Source organism: Dermacentor variabilis, chromosome 4, assembly GCF_050947875.1.
Source record: "Dermacentor variabilis isolate Ectoservices chromosome 4, ASM5094787v1, whole genome shotgun sequence".
Classification (NCBI taxonomy): domain Eukaryota; kingdom Metazoa; phylum Arthropoda; class Arachnida; order Ixodida; family Ixodidae; genus Dermacentor; species Dermacentor variabilis.
The window spans coordinates 143717712-143739146 of record NC_134571.1 but is presented as its reverse complement, the minus strand read 5'-3'; the positions used below and the strand labels follow the sequence as shown (position 1 = coordinate 143739146).

Genomic DNA, 21435 nt, shown 5'->3' with positions numbered 1-21435 from the left:
TGCGCTTAGAGTTCGAGATCTCCAAGCAATAAAAACTTACAAACAGATTTCTGGAGACCGACGACTACACTTGAGATCACTAACGTAAAGCTTATTGGGAAAAAAATTCTCACCGCACTTCTCGTCGAGCCCATTCGGACAGTCTTTAACGCCATCACATAGCAGTGCTGCCGGAATGCAAGTGCTACCGTCTCTGCAGTTGAACTCGCTGCGACGGCATAACAATGCAGGCTTCGGCTGTGGAGGGGCTGGAGATTCACTAGTGATTGGTTCCGGAGTTGCCACTTTTGTAGTCGGAAGAACTGGCTCTAGAATGTCACATAAAGTGTTGCGTAAGTGACGATTCACTCTATAAAACCTACCGTACCTGGTTACCCTCCCTCTCCTGAAAAGAATTACATAAGTATGCACACAGAAGTACAGCTTGATAGCCGCGCACGATGTTATTTTACTATTCTTTCCTTTGGTGTGAGGTAATCAATCAGACACCGACATTCGTGAACCTCCCCGCCTTTTCTAGATAGTCTTTCCCCATCATTTCATCCTACATATGTTTCCTGACTGATAAAATGTGTAAAAGTTGGTAGTCAAGGCTTTAGGAGCAAGTGAGTACATGCCGAGAACAATATAATAAAAAAATGAGTACCCCAGCTATGCTTAGAGCGTGCTTCGTACTTAAACTAGAGCGTTATTTTTAGAAGTCTATAGCAGCAAAGATGTAGAGGGACCGTTCCGCGAACCTATTCATTTTGTTTGGCTCGATCAAATGTCGTCAGCGTAGAATTCCGGCTTTCTGTGTAAGTCTGCAGAAGTGATATCAATAAATGAGCCAATTTTGTGTACTTCTTTACTCAGCTCCATAGAAATCAATATATTAGTAATGTTGCATGTAGAATGCTACTCATAAAAAGTACAGCCTATTATCACATTATCAGAGCAATTTTTTATGCGCTTTGATGTTACCTATAGCATTCTAGGATTCATTATTATAAATAGGGGTATCCTTGAAATAGTAATGAGGAGAACTATCTTAGAAAGGCAGCTACATATTCTGATATACTCAAAGGGAAACGGGAAATTCTCTTAAGTTTGATTGGTATTAAAGCACATGTTCACGAAATTTGATGCATGTACAGGCGTTAAGATTTCGTTGTCAGGTAAACTCAAAATTTTATATAGAGAAGCAAAGGAACGTACTATTATATAAACTGCGCAATGACAATAAAGGTTGTGAAAATAAACTTATATAATTGTTAAAATAACGACAACGTATTAATAACCAGCCTCGGGGGAGACAGGCTCACCCAATGACTGAGGACTCCGTCATGTGTGTGTAGAGGAACTGGATAGTTCGTGCAACGAGCGTTGCTTCCTCGCACAAGAATAATTTAGACAAGTCGCCATTCTGTTAGGGAATTCTAGAATCAAATATGAATTCATCAGCGAACGCTATTCGATTTGCTTCGAAATGTGAGTACATACACTCTCAATTATATCGCAAACGTTGCGCTGAAGAACCTTTGTTGATAAATACACAGAAAGAGATAGTTTAGATTACTCATGCTGAAAGCAAGCGAACAATATAAAAGGAGCATTTCAAGAAGGATCGTACTTTTTAGACTTCAAAACAAGCCGTCACCATCTGCACATACTTTTTTATATTTGCAGTTGTCTTGCCAGTGTTGTTAAAATAACAGCGTGATAAATTCAAGCTTTCATTTTTAGAATTGCAGTTTCAGGAACGGCATAGTTCCAAGCAATAATTGTTGGTTCTGCTATTAGTAACGCTTGAATGTACCATTCGTCAATCGGAACATACTTCGCGTGTTCCCCTTGTAGTTTACTAATGCACTTAGGAAAAAAATGAAATTGACAAGACTTCAATTTTGCACAAGAGCTAATAATGTAACGCGCTCAGACGTAGAATTATTCGCCTTCAAAACTTGTACTTTATGCTCATCAGTACTTGAAAACTCCCACCTCTGGCGCTTATAGGAACTGGAAAAGGCATACAACAGGTTGAATATAATTTTCTTATTACCTGTTGAAGTAGTTTGCTGCGTAGACACCGGCTGCGTAACTACTGGTGTCGTAATTTCAACAGAAGGTGTGGTTTCTGTAAATGGATATTTGAAACGAAAAATTTATTACTTTCGTAACGGTATTTTGTTCATAGTTAAGCATCAAACAACCAAACAAAGAACACTAAGTACAGGTGGTATTGGTAAAACGCAGATGGCAAATGAGAAGATGCGCGGAAACCAAATAAACATCGTTTTGAGGGTAAGCAATTTCCTTGCGAAATGCCCAAAAACCAAAGGTGTGCTAATGCACGACGTAGGACCCGTTTTGATGGCGTGCGCCCCCAAAATTTCGTGTGCTCGCTGCTCACGGTATCAGTGCATGTGTTGTCTCCTTTTTAGATGTTTGCTCTACCGCATTTCTCGAAATTTGGCTCTCAACTCAACGCTAAAGTATTATGTTAGGCTGGATTTGATGGATAATTCGTTTGTCGAAAATGTATATCCTCGTCTTCTGCGGGACAATATATGGCTTTGTAGCGCAGAAAATTGGCAACCAAAGTGCCGCTGCTAGCTGCTCGTAAATTTGAATCTCCCATGCTTAAAGCGGACGAGTTGATGCAGTGCCAACATTTCCTACCCCTTTGCCGCCCTCTGTGAATCCATAAGCCACTGCTGACACTGCATGAGAGGTACCGTGGTTAAAAATACGTGCCACCATTGTGATTTTCCTTGTTTTCATCATTTTGTTGCTTACAAATGCGCTGTCCTCGCAAAGAATGACGAATTCACATTACACAAGCCTAAACTTTCAATGGAGCTCGTGTTGATGTATTCCTTTAGTGTCCCTGTTACCACGTGTATCTACAGGGCCTTTAAATTCAAACGGATGCTTTCCTATCCAATTTGCAATTTCACCACCGAATAAAAAAATACGTGTCAATTGCACTTGTATTTTCGCATGCTGAAAACGAACCCAGAAGCAGACCGTCATCCAGCATTGCGGTAGTCAGTCGGTCTTGGCGACCTGACAAGGTATACTTGACGTTAGAAAACACCCGAAAACCTGGTGAGTGTCACAACTGAGTTGATATTGTTTTAGGATCTTAAGGAATCTTGCCGGTTGCGTGGGAATCGTTTGGTGACTACGAGAGGCCTTTAACCGTGACCCACCTTCCCCCTCTCACGTGCCTTGGCATAGGGTCCACATGCTCTTCTGAACTGTTTGTTGAACATGTTCAGAACGCTGCTACAGTTCAGTTCAGGTTTGGTTTCAAGATGGTGGAAAAATAAAGGCCCGGTTCGGTTCCGGTTCGGTTCCGGTTCGGTTCCGGTTCTGCGGAAAATAACGGTTCCATTCCAGTTGTTGGTTGAGTTCGGTGTGGTTCGACACCCTGCACCGTACTCTGCTTGTATAAATATAGGAAATGCAATAAAATTCGCCTGCTAGTTGCGCTTCCGAGTCGTCGTTTGATGTGTCGCATTGCTTTCCAGGTTTTCTTCTGGGTTTTATTTCACTGGCTCTTTTTTTTTCATTTGCTACATGAAGTTGCTATGAAAAGTCTCCATGAAGAGAACTGTTCATTCCGAAACATAAGCCGCTAGTGTAACACTCCGCTGATTTGAACAAGGTGGGGCAAATTTATGCGAAGCAGCAGTAAAATATCCCACTCTTTTTTCCCTTTCCTTTAGAGATAAGCACTGTTTGTGAACTAGCATAAAAACTGTTCAAAAACAACGTTGTCATATCACTGATTTTGTTTCGTTATTGTTTTTAACATGCCGTCCAACTCGAACATAAATTGATGCCTTAAGAGCACCTGCACTTGTGCCGAGGGCTGGGCTATCCAGGTAACTTAGAACATACCGGGTGCTGGGGCTTTCGTGGTAAGCGGTGTCCCTTCGCATTTGCCGCGGCGCACGTCGATGTCATCAATGGCGACGTCACTACGACCACCTGCAGTCCGGCCAGTGATTACAACCTGCGCAATGCGATACAAACACTCGCTGATAATTGGAAAAAAGTAATATTAATTTTGTACTACGTGGCCGAGGCCTGCTGTCAGAAAGCCGTCAAGACAGAATAACGATTTCTTCCTTGACAGTTCCCAGGCATAATTCACACATCGCACGCTGTCTGTAATTCAGGCGTGAACTTTTCATCAGCTTACATATTGCCAACTTACCAGGTTTCACAAAAATATGCTACATCTTGTAGTAAGATAAATATCAGTTAATTTGCCCAAGAAACGCAGTTAGCTGTGCTTTCGCAACATGCTGCCTTGAATTTACCATCACATTGGGAGCAACACCATTACGTTGCAGAAATACAGGGTTTAATACTTGTAGGTTTTATTGCATGCTGGAAGTGCTGACGCGCTCTAATTTATGAGAGTTCCAACCACTCTTGCTCACGTTACGATTGTCACCCCCGAAGTATGTTTTCCAGCCATTCCACTAACATGGTTCCCATTTTTCTCGTAATCAACTTGAGTAACAGCTCACCTTTATTACTGATATAGTGTTCTTACAATGATCGCCGTGATATTTTCTGGAGCGTCATCTTATCACTTATCTCTTCCGACTTATACATTAGGATAAAATATCACATATTTAGCAACGATATCATAACACTCTGTTTCTTATTACGCAATAAGTGCTTTCTGTTCATAAAATCTTTTTGCAACCTACTAGCTTCTCTTGGCCGGTATGTGCACGAGAAGGCACTGCCTCCCTCATTCTTTAATTCAGAGGTCTCCTGAGATAAAATTAAAGAAAATTATCAGGACAATAATGGTTCAAAAAGCTGAAGAGTATTAATCGCACACAATGCCAACGTTTTTGCATGCCATAGTTATACATGAGAGTAGGTAGAGTATCCTTCAGAGCTATACGGTCTATGTTGCCTGCTACCACTAGGGTGTCTACTGGCTCTTAGCGGGAGTTGGTCTGGTAAGCCATAAATCCAATGCCCTGCAGAGTGAAGACATTCGTCGTACTCATCGTACTCATCGGCTGCAGAAACCGCGCAACACAACCGGAAAAATATACAGGAATGCACGCTTTCTTCTTCAAAATGGTAGGAGAATGATGTTGCGCTTACCACTGCTCTGTTCTTACTAAGACTTTGCAGAAAGGCCGCATTTCATTGCCGAAATTGTTTAATGTAACGTTTGGCAGAGTTATATCGTTCGCTAATAATTTAAAAAAAATCAGAACCATTCCACTCTTTGAAGGTGGATGAACAGTGGAGCTGTACATTTGGTGAAGAGTATGTTGATTCACATGCCACAATGAATTTCATTTTTCCGGGGTTTTCTTGTCGTTTTATTAAATTGCATACTCTTTCTTAATTTTTAACCTTCTTTTATTTGCCTCTTTTATATAGCATTTGGTCAGTAAGGTGACTGTTGCTTCATGATCGCTATGATATACTGGCAATGGCTCTGTGGTGAGACTTGAAAAGTTCTTGGTCAATGTGCGGCCTATACACGACTGATAACGCATCGTGGGCTCACTGACGTTTGTGTAACATTGAAAGTTCAACCTTTTCAATAGAAACTCCATGATCCCTTTTCCGTCTGACCGAGAGACGTCCATGTTGAAATCACCCACAATTACAATGGGAGTGAAATCGGTAGGGGTGATCCAACGAAAGGTGCACACGCTTGGCTTTTGCGGCACGATCGTCGTCCGTATTACGTGCCATCCGCCGTCGCCACGCACATTCCCGATTATGTTAGCGACGGTGTTCTCTGTAGGCGCGCTGTTCTTTCGCCCTCCTCACGGCACGGGGCCTACCCATTGCACGGGTGGAAGGAAACTGAGATGAGGTTACGTGGTTCACCCAGAGAGCCCATGACGTCATACCGCAATCCATACTAAACAGTGTCTTTTACAGTTTTACTTTTTTTAATCGCGATATTTTTTTATCACAGTGTGCCTTTTGGCGATTAAACGATTAAATGCAGCTGGGGCATACCCGGCGATACGCTTTTGCTTTATCCTTTAGCTCTTTCAGTTCTGAGGTGGCCGCCACTTTTCTTTCCTGCGCACACGTACCGCCATAACCTAGCGTGTAACAGCTACGCTGTAATATGCGAAGTTCATTTCTTAAATCCAAGCCGGCTTGGCTTATTAAATGGAAGTTTTGGCCGCTGCCTGTCGACACCAGGCGTTCCATTAGAGTTCCCGTGAGTTAATGGTTGCTCTGGAATGCGCGGCAACTCTCCCAGAACGGGCATTTTCCGCTGCCATCGAAAGGCGGCGACGCAAGCTTATGCTAGCGCTCCCTTCGCAGCAGCTGGCCCCACCACACATGAAAGCGAAAGCAACTTCGTGTAATATTTTTTCTTAACAACCAGCAAACTAATAGCCGTTTCTCATGAGCAGCCGCAACCCATTCTTGATCTGTTTCTATTAGCAGTGCCAAAGCTTAAAAACTGATATTTGTGAAATCTGGGAAGCCATTCACGTGGTAGAGGTAGAGGCCGGGGATGGCAGATATAGGAGAACATGTATGTAGTACTAGTGATTTATGTATGTATGTATGTATGTATGTATGTATGTATGTATGTATGTATGTATGTATGTATGTATGTATGTATGTATGTATGTATGTATGTATGTATGTATGTATGTATGTATGTATGTATGTATGTATGTATGTATGTATGTATGTATGTATGTATGTATGTATGTATGTATGTATTTGTGACGGCACCGATGTACCGACGTGCCAACGACGACGAAGTTCGGAAAGACAGCGTGAGCGGAGCGAATGGGTGAGGAGAGGGAATGACGGGTTGGTTCTTGCATTTGAACATCGCGCTGAGCCGCGCTCCCTCAAGGGCTGAAGAAGACAGTGCTTTCCCTTCTTCATAAACACCACTACTATCTCTCAACGTGGCTTTTTCGTGCTGCATCACAGTGGTGATACCACACCACTGAACAACGCGTTCCAGAAAGTTCCACCGGGCGCCCAACAAGCACGGAGCCGGCCAAGACCTTGGCCCCGTCTATCATTCTGGCGCTCCAGCGTGGAGACACCTCAGTGGACTGCATCCTGGAACCACCACAGTTCCCCGAGTTCTGTGCTTCCTTATATTCTCTAGCGAGAGTTCCTCTCACTTGTACAATCCTCCTCTTGCCCGAGGCGAGATTTACTCTTCATCTACAAACATTGTGATTGTGCTGCATCGTGCCTCGCAACCATGCGTGAAAAGCCCGCGATCAAAATCTTGCAGTCAGTGCACAGGACTAAGGCAAACCCATTCAAAGTCGGTAGCCACGCCACGCCATGCACAAAACCGCGAGTAATCACGTGGTTGCCAGCGTTGCTTTGGGCATCGCTATGTTTATTGATTGTATTTTAACTCTAAACAAGGAGTCAAATTTTCGTAGAAATCTGTACATAATATTTCATTGAATGAACTCTAGCTAAAATAGTTTTTTGAAGAGGTTTTTTGTGCGCGTACATAAGCCGAAGATGCCCTTGTGTGCCCCTGGCAGCTTTTGTGCAAGGCTTGCTATAGTTGGCGTGTGACAAGACCACAACTCCCTTGATATCGAACTCCTTTAGGGAGTCTCGTGCTCCATTAGCTGAAGGGTGTTCACGAGTGCCAGCGGCACACAGTCATATCAATGTCAAGTATTAACTAAAACGATTCCGACTGAACAGCTGTAGCCAGCCAATTTAGTCCTGAGCGATTTGAGGAGAAACACGCTTGTTGATGCGCGGGAGTGGCACGAAGTATAGCCTGTATATTAATGACAAACGCTGTACATCTGCTTGTATGAGTTTCACACCACCAAAAATTAGATCGCTGGGAGAGGCCTTCTTCCTGCAATAGACATAAAAAGAGGCTGATGATTGTGAAAATTTTGATTGTATTGGTTGCGTTGCTTTGCTCCTTAACTGCATTTTCAAAAATGGATGTATTCTGCCATTTTACGCGCAATTTGTCAACTTATATAAAGCCCGAATGGACGAACCTGTCTCCTTGCGCCTTCTTGCTCGTTTTGTGGCACGGTGTCTATGCACGCTACAAAACCCAGGATCAGATAATGCACTTCGCTGCATGCTGCGACGGTGAAATGCTGCTTACAAAAGCCCTCTGCAATTTTTTTCAGCAAAGGTTATGCTAGTTGTCATCATTTGTAGGTATGGTAACAAAGTTTAATGATGTGTTTACCATTTCAACATAACACCTCCACTGTTGATAGATGTCGGGCTGTATGGCTGTAGAATATTTAATTTCTCATTTGAGGTTCCTTACTGTGTACATCAACTCAAAGATGAGAGTATGTTTGTATGTTGACCTGATAAAAATGCGGCCTCCGTTGCTGGGACTCTTGCCAAGTAGCAGCACATTTCCACCATTGAGACATTGGTGATGCCGAAAATCACAGATGTTAAAGAATGTGATAAAAAGATATTAATGTTGGTTGTTCATCTAATACCAGACACTGGACGCATACATGATAGTTACACGTGCACTGCGACTCACAAGTAGGTTATAAAGGGCAGTGATTTGTGTATGCAATTGAACCGCACATCACCTTAATCTGCATAAAACTTGAATTCTCTAACACGTCATGGCTGCATACCGAGAAGACTTGAGGAAGGTCGGAGCGTTCAATGGAGAGAAGGGTCCACTGACTTGGGTTAGTGGCTTGCACTGTCCGTGGGGGGCCAGTGTCACCGAAGAATGAAACAGTCAACGATGCTCCAGCTATGACGGACAAAAAGAAATATATCACACAATAAATGCTTGTTATCTTTTTAACGTTACAAACTATATTAATGAAATGCTATATGACGCAATGCCCTCACTGGCGTTCATTTTCTGTGCTAGCAGTATCAAAAGCATTCATCGCTTGAGCTAAAAGTACTATGGAGAAGTTTTTTTTGTTGCCTTAGGTATCAGTATGTAGAAAGCAGTATTTTTTTTACATAATTGTGACACTAAGTACGTGTGTTTTAATATGTCTTATAGTTCTATACAATAGCTCATTCTGTATGTTATACTGGAATAATTTACTGGGGATGTTAGACACGAAGCGTCTATAAAATACTTTAAAAGCATATAGCGCAGAAGGCCGCGAGACTTTTCAGGCCTCGCAGCCTTACCCTGGGCCTCCAATATATTAAATATGGGAGGCGATGGCCGATGCCTTCGACTGCACTTTGTTCCAGTCTTGATCGCGTGCAAGAACACATTTTATTGGCTTTGAATCAAACCAACAAGCAAATTTCATTGATATGTTAGCAATATAATAGCATGGTTAGCTGGGAAGGAAGTCCAGTGCCCCACTGCAGTTTCGACTCCACCCGCGTGCCCAATATCACGCTCCGAGAATAAAAGGCGCGGGTACATGCATTCAGCAATGCTTGGGCTAGGTACCAAATTAATAAGTGGGCATTTATGCAAAATTAACATGTTACGCCATCACGTTTCTTCTTTACTTTTCATCTCCTCTTAATATTTTTAGTCATCCCCCTTAATTCGCTTATTGATCCCTCTTAATTCCAAATGTCGAGGGCACGACTCCAACCCAAGGTCGTGGGTTCGAGTGTCCTAATTAACCATCTTAATTAACTATGCATTTACACAATGCTGCAAGCAGGTGGCACACACAGCACGTCGGTGATTTGGCTTTAGCATATAGAGGGTGATCATGTTTAAGTTTTATGGAATTTTTAATGATCGCCTGTGGCAGATAACATAATTCTTGTGCTTGTCCTATATTCGAAGAAGCGGACGTTACTAGCACGACCAACTGAAGCACTCCTTCAACTAATTAACGAAAAGTCATAAATTAACTCCCTAATTACTTTACGGCACATATTGCAATTTAGGAATTGTTAGGTGATCTTGCAAAACGTAGTGTAAACTTGTAATGAATTTCCAGGATGACACCACTTTTGAGATATTTGCCAATGTGTGGAACGAAATACATGGGCTTTCGAGTTTCGTGCTTCATTACATAAAAGACCGTTTTGTTAAAAACTAAGTGGAACAACGGTGCATTTTCATGGCAAGTTTGATGGCGCGTATCTGCAAACTGGCGTCATTCTGGAAATTCCTTCCGACGGGGTACGCCTCGTAAACTCACCTGCTACAAATCGTAAATTGCAATATGTGCCCTCAAGTAAATTTTTCAAAAAAATAATTTGTGCATTTTTATGAGTTAGTTGAATTTGTGTTTCGATTTCACTTGCAAGTAAGGTTCGCCTCTGAAAAAATTCGCAGGGTCTCTTACGTTACCCCTAAGGCCCCTTGAAGACGAAAGCCCAACTGCAGATGCATTAAAGGTTGATGCATGACGTACCCATCTCCCTGCATTCGCTTATTCTCATCCTCTTAATTCCCTTACTCCTCCTCTTAATTTTCTTAGTCATCCCCCTTAATTCGCTTAGTGATCCCTCTTAATTTCAAACGTCGGGGGTTTTACTCCAACCCGAGGTCATGAATTCGATTGTCCTAATTAACTATGTTAATTAAGTATGCCTTTGTTACCTTCACCTTTATTAACACCAAACGTCGTGGGTTCGGCTCCCACCAACGCTAAGTGGTTCGAGTGTCTTAATTAACTATATCTTGATTACCTGTGTCCTAATTAACTTCGCCCTAATTACCAGCAAAGGTGTAGCGTTCCACTCACACGAAAGGCCGAGGGTAAACACTCCGACCGAAGTTGATGGGTTCGACTCGCCCATTGATCAAGGGTTGGATTCCTATCAGAAGTCATGGGTTCGAGTGGCTTAACTTTATCTTAATTAACTGTGCCTGAATTAACTTCACCTTCACTAACACCAAAGTTCTTGCGTTCGACTCCCAGAAATGGTCGTAGTTCGACTCCCACGACAGGTCGAGGTTTCGTAGCCTTTTTGTACGTTTAGTATCGTCGACGCGTTTTCGCTCACGGTCGGCTGACTTATGAGGCATATAAGGCTTTCGCTTCAATAATCTCGCTCAAGGGCAAAAATTATGTTATCTGCAACATGGTAGTTTGAAAAATTCCATAAAACTTAGAAATTATCACCCTGTAAATAAAGTGACACTGCTGATTTGAACTTGGTGTACAACTTCAAGCGTGTGCAAAATGAGTGCTCTTTCTATCTTGTCTTCTTTCTCTCTTTTCACCCCTTTATTCTTATCTCCCAGTGCATGGCGGCAAACTGGAAGTGCGTCTGGTTAACCTTCTTGCCTTTCTTTGCTTCTCGTTCTGATACCGAGTTTTGAACATTAGGAAGTACGTGCAGAGATTGGCACGAAAGAAAGGCACCTATTTATATAATACGTTCTTATTATGGCAAGCTGTGAACATTTCTCAGAACAGCATACAAATGATGTGCGAGGAAGAATATTTTGTGCAACTAATTTGCAGCAGGCAGTCAGTCTATTGAGACTGCAAACAAAAGGCTTCTTGTCAGTAGCTCTCTATGGTTATTGCTCAAAGTGAAAGATCGTTTTATTGCTGTATTTGCGCATTCAACAGCGACAGTATAGCAAATGGGTATTAGGATACTGAGCACTGAGTTTTAATTTTTGCCCATGTGGATTAAAAAAACTTTATGTGGCTGGAGGTGGTGATTATATTATTGAACTATTCACGTCTATATTTGATTGTTATATACTGATCTACAGAAATAGTAAAAGTACTCTAAAGTTGGCAGTGACATAACCCTGAATGAACGTTTCATATTTCAGTCCAATTTTTTATGTATTATTGTTGTGCTTTCCGTATAACTGTTAAAGAATCTATATGTAATAAACATAAATTTTGTGAAAACTGAATAGGAATCAAGGGGACAAGATATGGAATTATTAGAGTGCATACGAAACATTTCAGTGGGGAATATTCTAACGGTCGTTCCTTGTTGGTTATTACTTTATATGACTATTAATATATGTTGAAGCGGCAGACTCACAATCTTTTTTCATAAAGTAGTAAAGCTTGAAACACGCCGATGGACCCAGAGGTAGATTCTCACTCTTCAGGTTACCAGTTGAAGTCTTTGCCAAGTCAGCTGCGTCGAGCAGTAGATAGTACCCTGCAAAGTGAAACAAATACGGCGCACGCTGAGGTATGGAATGTAGAATGAGTGGGAAAACTCAAGACACCATACAATCATACATGCAGGAGATCAAAAAACACCACACTAAGACCTCAGTCCAAGCTAGGAGGACCCGCCGTGGGGGCTTAGCGGCTCTGACTTTGCGCTGCTACGCACGACATTGCGGAATGGAATTCAGGCTGTCGCAGCGACATTTCGATGCGGGCAAAATGTAAAACCACCTCTGCACCTTGTATTTGGTGCGCGTTAAAGAACCTAATTTAGTCGATATTGACGAGTCTCACTCTACGGCATGCCTCATAATCAGATCGTTATTTTGACACGTAGATCCCTAGCATTCAATTCAATTGAGCTAGAATGTATTGTAACATATTCAATGGAACAATGCAAAATATCGTCAAAAATACGCACACACAACGCTATGTGTGTATTTGCCACCACCTTGTCGCATTTTTTATGCTTTCTTCTCAAACAGCACTGTTTCTCGAAATATTTATAGTCCGTGCATAATTAAATGTCTCGTATGGAAGCATCATTTTCTCACATTGATCTTTGTTCTACTTCGCGTGATGTGCCGATCGAGTGTTTAATCAAAAAGGTGGAAATTACTATTACTCATACTATTTGAACAGGTGTGCAACAGTAGATCTTCGCCTTGATATATTGTCTCGAGAGGGCGCAATTTATTTTACAGGACCAGGCCTAAGGCAGCCTCATTCGATATATTGTTCTATATAGAGTATTTTATTACCACTATTTCAATTCATTTATTCTTTGACACTGTATTAAAACAAACCGCCTAGTTCTCGCTGCTATTATAATGAAAACAGCAGGAGCGCAGAATTACTGCAAGTTGGGTGTGTCATTTTAGATTTATTGAAACTAATGCTCAAAGGGCATGAGGACACATGTAGAAAAATAAATGAAAGACAGAAATAAGCTATCCGTCCTTTTCGTTATTTCTTTGCTTGTGTGCGCGTTCCCATTGCATTTTAGGCACAGCAGGAGCATGTCGTTTATACTGCTAAACTACGATAAAAAAACGAAGTGTCTACTAGAAGAAAGAATTCCCTTCGTAAGTGCGGGACGTGGTCTGCAGTTCTAAACTGCATAAAACTTGGCAAAACAACAGAGCTGGTCCCTTCTATCTGCTGGACGCCCACTTGTAGGGGGAAATAGTTTCTTTTGAGAAGAAATTTCTTTTTGAAGACCGCTCACGAGAATTTCTGCCGCTAATATTTTGTAGGGCATTCTTAGCATTGCAAGAAAATGGTAGCTCCACGGAGGCCTCTGTGCCAGAAATCTCTGTCTCATAGTTATATGGCGAATAAAATAGTGCATCATTTTATTTGATAGCTTGAAACAATACTTGGTGGCATTAATAGACTGTGGTAAAACATGCGGGGAATATACGCTAAAAGAAATGCTGCAACAATTTTTCACAGAAGCATCCCAGCTACTTAACGCACTAAAGGGGGGCGACCACCAGAAATATTTAATACCAAATCTTATGAAGGTAAAGTGTCCACGCTGTGGAATGGATGATTCATGATTGCAGCTGGTACATATTTTCGTGACATCGTTAGCATACATCTTTCGGGGTATATAAATTATTTCACACTAAAAGAGCCAGCAGTGGTTGGGCAACTGGCCATTGCTGAAGCAGAGAGCAGTGAGGACTCCCTTCATATACTCATAGACCGGTTCCTTGTTTATGCATCAAATTATTTATACCATGTAATTTAGTGCTTTGTAGAAAATTCTCGCTAGTATTCTTCACTCTCATGTTGAATATATGGTGCGTCATAGATGAAAACTATCGAGTTGAAAAAGATGTGATCCCAGAAAGCAGGCTAAATGGTGTATGAAATCGAAACTGCACGAATGAAAATACCGTTTGTTGGAGATTGGCACCATCAAAGCATGCGCAAGCTTTTAAAGAAATCACAAAGCACTGGCTGGTTCGTGCAGTTAGACATTTCAGCCGCCTTTGAATTCTAAGAGCATTGTCGGCAGTCAGACCAATTTCTTTACGGCTACCTAGATATCCCTCCAAAAATGGGGGTCGATCCCGAAAGTAGTGCAGTGCAGTCTATATATGAGGGCCGATCGGGGACTAAGTGTAGTGTAAAATGTGAGCCGTTCACGTGGGTACGTGCTACTGGGTACGCATCGCTTTTTAAGTAACCTCTTTGGTGCCTATTTGGGTCCCAGTTCGTATGTGCGACTCGGTTAACACGGACTTCACAGTGGCACCGCTAAAACGCGCAGTTGACCAGACGAAAACGCGGGGAAAGAGACCGGCTGCAGTATTCGTAGCGTGATGCATGACGCGTTTCCGCTGTTCGCATAAATCAACAGTCATTGCGGAGGAGTTCTGCCCAAATTTTTGTTGCGATAAGTTGTTAGAATTAGTCTAATGGCTGAGATAACGGTGAGGAACAAAGCCTGAATCGCACGAATCTGATGCAGTAAGATCAGACGAAGCTAACGATGCCGTATGTGTTATGTTTTGTTTAGTTTCTCAGCATTGACTTATACTCCGTATGGGCAAGGAGCAGATGGTTTTATAAGTGCGTTATCAAAGTATACCCAAAATAACACTAACAACAATGAAGCCTGGGCGAGAGCAAAAAAAGTTAAAACGAGAAAGCTATTTAGAATTTTGACATAAAGAGACTCCAAATCAAGAGATGAAGTGAAATTATTAATAGACAATGTTTTGTTGATTTGTTAAGGTATATCGTTAAGTGCCTAATAAAGTTGTATATTGAAATAAAGACGTCACTGTGACTGTAATTTAGCGAAGATGCCATTAGGAAGAAAATGGCAGGCGTAGTTAGTGATAACCTTGTTGTGGAAAGGGAAATTCTAAAAATTGTGTTTCTCGAAAAAACTGGTGTGTCAGGATAAAAAAACCAAAAAATTCAGATACTTTGCGGAAATTGCACAGCGGGAACCGAACCATACCAGACCTGTTAATATATGTACATATATACAAGCGAAACGTGGCAGCGCCTTCTATATATATATATATATATATATATATAAATATATATATATATATATATATATATATATATATATATATATATATATATATATATATAGATATATAAACTTGGTATTGCCTTATGGTACAACAATAATTATAATAGGGGAAACCCATGTGATAGAAGTCAGGCGATTATGGGAGTGCAGACTTTGCAGAATATTGAACTGTGAACCAATATTTGTACTCAGTTACCGTTACATATACCGAAGTTGGCGTAACAGAACTAATGAGGCCGCACTTGCTCCTAATATTTTCATAATCATTATGTGCCACGCTTCTACTTTCGCGTTGTTTGCAACTGTACATAAGCGACTTCTGTACAACACATATACTGTTTGTTTCCTGAAATGCTTGCTTGACTCTGCGGAAGCTTTCAGTTTTCGAAGCATCTGCATTCTGTCACTCCTTTATTATCAAGTATTTGATTAGAGCGCTATAACAATGTTGACAAAAATGCGTGCTTACCGTGAGATTAATAAATTAGTGACCCGACTTGACCTTCTAAGATGCAACGATGCAATTCAATTTATCAAAAGAATAGCACGGGGGGCACCCTTTCCAGATTTGCGGTACCAGAGCTGTCTATTTACGGTGATCAGCACTGACTATCTAAATGCAACACTAAATTGCCCGCTGCAATCTAGAAGCATTGATATGAAAAATCCGACGCAAGAATAATGACAAGTCAACTGGGCATGACTGTTTAAGTCTTCAATCTCTACAACACCCTTGGGTGAATAGCAACACATTACAGAATGAAAAGGATGTCTTACCTTTTGTTGTGCCCAACGTGTGGTCATTCTGCACACCACTCGAATTAGAAACTGTAGCACCACGGTGTCGATACCATTGTGCGTAGGTGAAACCCTTGCTGTTGAACCAGTTACACATATCCTCTTCGAAGGAACAGCTTCCGGGAGAAGGACAAGGCACATTCCCCAGTGAGATGTCGTCTACGGCTACAGCTGTTGCCGGGTCACCAGAGGTCGTTGCATCGAAGACGATCTGTGTGGCGCGAAAAGCAATTTTTTCTGTTCTTTCAAAAGCCTAGAAGAGGTGATGCGCTTGTGTTCAAATGATGTAAGAATAGCATACTTTGGCATCAGTATACACTGCTCCGCAGTAAGAGCCTTCGGTTTTCGCAGAAATGTAAGTCAAAGTTCATCCACACCTTTGAGCTTACAAGGAAAACTACACACAGCAGAAGACGCAACAGTCGTACATACAAAGCTACTGGTTTCATTTGTGTGTGTGCGTGCGTGTGCGTGTGTGTGTGTGTGTGTGTGTGTGTGTGTGTGTGTGTGTGTGTTTGTGTGTGTGTGTGTGTGTGTGTGTGTGTGTGTGTGTGTGTGTGTGTGTGTGTGTGTGTGTGTGTGTGTGTGTGTGTGTGTGTGTGTGTGTGTGTGTGTGTGTGTGTGTGTGTGTGTGTGTGTGTGTGTGTGTGTGTGTGTCTGTGTGTGCGTCCGTACGTAAGCTAGCGTGCGTTCCTGCCTTGTCTTGGGAAACCTTTGACAACTGTACCAAACCAGGCAGCTTCTTTACTGCACAACACTATTATCAATGAGCTCACCTATATAATTCTCAATAGCTGTGACGGCATCATACCGGTTGTGTATAGCTAGAGCGTTTCTGCATTTAGCTGAAAAACAAACACTCTCAACCGTCAAAACTATTCTTTCCTAGATGTGTTTCTTGCAACCTTCACTTCAGCCAGATGTAAAAGCCTTGTGAATCGGTTATTTATAAACCCTTCCTGGTTCCCTTATTCGTTATAAATTGAGGCTGAAGAACTTGGAAAGACAAGCACTCTTTGAAGTACCTTTGGATTATTCAACTCGTAGGACAAAATTTGGTGTAGTGCTGTGAACAATCCTACCTTTGATATCTGCCGGGATAAGGTCACTCAGTTCCCTCGTTGAGTAACCTAGGGAGAACTAATGCTTAAAAGTGGACATCTCGGGTGCTGTGTGCGGTGTTTGCTCAAGTATCTAAAGTGCTCCGACATGTGGTGTGCTTTTATGTAGTTTTTTTCAGTTATGTAGAGTGCTGAACATTCTGTGCTTTCATAACCAGGGGCCAGCTGTGAATGTGTCAAATAAACCCATTCTTTTCATTCAAACACCCCCCTTCCCCCCAACCAGCCTCATCTCATAACAACAAGCAACTCTCATCGATAGAGACGGACGATGGCGTGGGTCCACTTAGTCGGCCTAGTCGACGCCCCGGTATTACGCAGTGCAACCGCCACATTTTAGGCACTCGGTAGGTGTAGGCAAGTGGCTCTTTGTGTGACACCCTGCTCTGAAGCCGAACCGTAGAATAGTATCCCAACAATACACTGACGAATATTTGCGGTCTTTGTGTGCCGTTTCTGCTCCCAGCAAGAGACTGGACGCTCGCAGGAAATTTTTAACGTGCCTGCGACGCCGCCAACGGTTCATGTCGTTCGCTGTTGTTGGCCGAAAAAATTATTGTTTTCCTCATCATACCGCAATGCTATGCATGAGTGCATGATGGCGCAATGCATGATTGCAGCACCAGTGCACTATAGTTTTAAACTCTGTCGCGGACCACTCGTAATCTATTCGCGGGCCGCATGCTGGGCAGGCCTGGCTTACTGCAACAGATCATGACAGTCAATGGTTTCTTTCAATGACTATATTTCTTTAGTTGTGTATTGGGCATGTGCCATATGGTGTGTGCCAATTCTTGGTCAATTCTCGACAATGGGTATGTGCTTCTGCGATACAATGTGCCATACTTTTGTGTGTATATATCTGCCGTCACCTTTCTCTCAATAAAAGTGAGGCATCACCTTTGTCTTTGTTGCGTCGTTGCTCAAACATCATAATTTGCGCATGCGCTTAATTTGGTGTTGGCTCATGACCACAGTTTGTGAGCGGTTTAATGCATTATTATGGATATTGAAACATATTGCGGCTGTTACCTTTGTGTAGCGCAAGTATAAACAGTGAAGGAGGCTACACATAGCAGAGGTTGAAAATAAACGCAATTGTTTAATCTACACTAAGACAACAAGAATAATGTCAGACTTCAAAAGAAGTTTGCTTGCGTTTCCTCCGTTTGCTATGCTCAAATATTCATGCTTAGCAGGCATGGACATGCGAAGGTTGACTATCCACCATTGAAGGAAGTCAACGTCTCTATTAGTAATGTATGGCTCATGGATAGTTGAGAGCCGCTTACCGTAGGTGTTCTGTTGTAAACGGCCAGGTTAACAGATGCTTGATACCACATTCGACTTCTGCCGCTGAATGTAGTATCAAACCAGAGCGACTCCTCTTGGCCTTCGTTGAGCAGTCGGGTGACATTCAGCGTTTCCGCGCGGGAGCCAGCGAGGAAGTACCAGAAGCGGAGGCACTTCTGTTGAGTGACATCGTACCAGCTTGGAGGGCTCACCATGCGGCCGCCAGGGGCCTTCGCCAGGGCGTATCTTCCTGTAATTTTATACATCATTTCACCGAAACGAAAGAAAGCTACGGAAATTCTGAAAATTGTCTACTAATGCGCAAGCACTGTTTGCCTCGGCTGTGACTTTGTTTTCGCTTAGCTTTGCTTACTTGCTTTTCTTAGCCTATGCGCCTCTACTCAGTCCCAAAGTATGGTCAGGCTTTAATAGACAATTGTACGATTTTCTCACCGCATCCGAGTCATTCAATGCAATCCTACTAGTTGAGCCGGAACGCTGGCCACGTGCACGCTTTGAAGAAGCGCAGCGGCAGAAAGGGAACGCCAGCTGCAGCAGCAGAAGGTGAAGCGTTGCGCGAGGGGACAGTGCATCGCCGCGACGCCATGTCACCCTCGCTGTCGCAAGCCTGTGTTATGGGTGCGCTCTTTGCTCACGGAAGGTCTCGCCTGTTTTTGGACTGCGCTTCGGTAAGGCCCAATGAAAACGCGCCAATCTCCTCAACGAGCTCGCTTGCCCGCGAGATGTTCATAACTTGAAGGACGCTCAGCAGCGTTCAATTGGACATTGGGCCGCCCAAAATCTGATGTTGGCCCACTGCGATATTTAACCTTGGCCAATCCCCAAATTTAAGTTGGCCCACCCCTAAATTTAAATTTGTGCACCCCAAAATTTCACGTTGGTCCACCCTCAAATATCGGTTGGCCTACCTCTAGATGTCACGTTGCCTACCCCAAATTTAAGTTATGCCATCGCCAAATTTCAAATTGGCCCACCCCCAAATTTCAATTCGCCCATGTCCAAACTTCAAGTTGGCCGGCACCCTAACTTAAGTTGGCCCACCGCGCACTTAAGGTTGGCCCACGCCCCAATTTCAATTGGCCCACCTTCAAATTTCAAGTTGACCGAAACCCGAATTTTAAGTTGGCCCACCCCCAAATTTCATTTGGCCCACCCCTACTATAGGTTTCCCCCATGCGTTTTGTAAGAAGCCCTATGTATCGGTATTTATTCATTTATTATGTGTCTCTGTTTATGCATTGAATTATTTTTTTTGCTTTAAATTGTTCCTAATAGCCCAACAGCTACCAGTCATGTACATTTACACTATCAAAAGTATCAAACATCCTAACTTTCCAAATGACAGATTTTTGTGCAAATACAGGGCGTTACACTTTTCACGTGACAGGACTGGGGAGCTCGCCAAAAAATGCTTACGCATTAAAACATTAATTAAATGAGCACGTAACAATGCCAGGGAGCAGAGCTTTTCGATCGTTCCATTTGCGAAACCACCTTAAACGTGGGGTTTCGTTGAAGGGCAACATGCGGGGATTACTTGAATGACGCGGCACCATTGACCGGTAAAATGGAACTTTCCTTGAACGCATCGCTGCCAATTTCCTGCGACACGGCGCTCAATAGAGCAAATCGTGCTGAAAGAAGGTTGTGATCGAGGAACAGACTGATCCAGTCGCACTTACTGCGCAATTATTTTGTTTATTACTGAGGACGGAAGAGCATTGCACAACCTCGTGGTACTCTTATTTCTAGGTTTTTCACATTTGATGTAACAGTGAAAGACAACATATGCGATTGCTTCATCAGCATCCACTTATTTTGTAAAATTAGCCAATAAGTAGTTTCGCAACTGGGACAATTGAAGAGCTCTGGTTGGAGCGAACAGGCACGATGAGAAAGTGCATTACGTGCGCATTTATGAATGACATATGAAAATAAAGATTTCCAGGGTATTTTGTACAGTAAACACACATGAATAAACACTAAAAAAAATCACAACCAGCGATTTGAATATTGAAGTAAAATAGCTAGCTGAATAGCATATTACATGAGCTCACCAATATGACATTACTTTGTTCTCGTAGCTTATACAGGCCTTTACCAGGCCTGTCTGTACATACAAATCTTCAGATGTGTGCCTGAGGTTCCTTTAGGTAGAACTGAAGACACTCTTATTAGAGATGGGGGTTATAGGACATCCGGGCTTTTTTCGACCGAAAACTGCTAACAATTTTGATGCGTTACCAATCTTTGACGTTGAACAAAGTATATCTGTGCCTCTCTTGAGAAAAGAAGTGCATTTCCCTGAAATACCTCGGAAAATGTGCGCGTGCATACCTTTGGCAGCCTAAATTGGTGTTTTCCGGAAATAAAGCTGGAACATGATTCGTGCATAGTCAGAAGGTTACCAGATTCATCAGACTACAGAAGGGAATACGTGCAGCTGCATCCAAAACGTCAAAGCTACTTGAAGAAAACTGGGTGAAATCCAAGTGTTTCACGAGAAGAAATAGTTAACTGGCCCCCGTGGCGGGTTGAAAGTTTTGTGTAGCGAGCAGCAGTTCTGGACAAGAAATTAGTATAAGGGCCCCATGAAATTGTGAAACAGTAACAGAATCTCTAAGTGATTCTTTAGCTTACCTGAGAGTGTCTTAGTAGACTGATCAACTAAAGGCAACATGCTGCTTCGTCCACTTGTACGTTCCCAGTTGTGCAACTGCCATCCGCACGAGTCCCACTCAAAGTTGCACACTCCAGCTGCTTGAAAAAATGACGAAACAGACCGCAATACGTATAGCACGCAGTTCATGAAGAAAAGTATCTCCATACAGTTTTCAAGTGTCATGACGCCTTAACTGCTTTGCGCCACGTGCTTAAAGGGGAAAAGACCAACAATTTTGCAGAGTGACATTTTACTGTGCGCTCGCGGATCTGCGACTAAAAGGCTTGGCTGTGTGGCTGCTGTGAGCTGCGAGCAGATTGTTACTACTAAAAAAATTCCACGTAAAAATGAATTCATAACACATTACCGTACTTGATAATAAAC

At 42.5% G+C, this 21435-nt stretch overlaps 1 protein-coding gene across 5 annotated transcripts in view; it reads right to left on the bottom strand.

Annotated features, from left to right (window-relative positions):
* Positions 1 to 21435, bottom strand: part of LOC142579872 (MAM and LDL-receptor class A domain-containing protein 1-like) — a 245253-nt gene that overhangs the window by 13273 nt on the left and 210545 nt on the right. For 3 of the 5 annotated variants that reach the window (XM_075690505.1, XM_075690507.1, XM_075690508.1), the window contains exons 53-60: positions 21030 to 21149; positions 18368 to 18618; positions 15934 to 16165; positions 11959 to 12081; positions 8631 to 8755; positions 3889 to 4003; positions 2042 to 2116; positions 114 to 308 (exon numbers count right to left, since the gene is read on the bottom strand). In XM_075690505.1, coding sequence (XP_075546620.1) covers positions 114 to 308; positions 2042 to 2116; positions 3889 to 4003; positions 8631 to 8755; positions 11959 to 12081; positions 15934 to 16165; positions 18368 to 18618; positions 21030 to 21149 — 1236 coding nt within the window. The remainder of the gene's footprint in view (positions 1 to 113; positions 309 to 2041; positions 2117 to 3888; positions 4004 to 8630; positions 8756 to 11958; positions 12082 to 15933; positions 16166 to 18367; positions 18619 to 21029; positions 21150 to 21435) is intronic. The other 2 variants (XM_075690506.1, XM_075690509.1) reach the window with 2 other exon arrangements.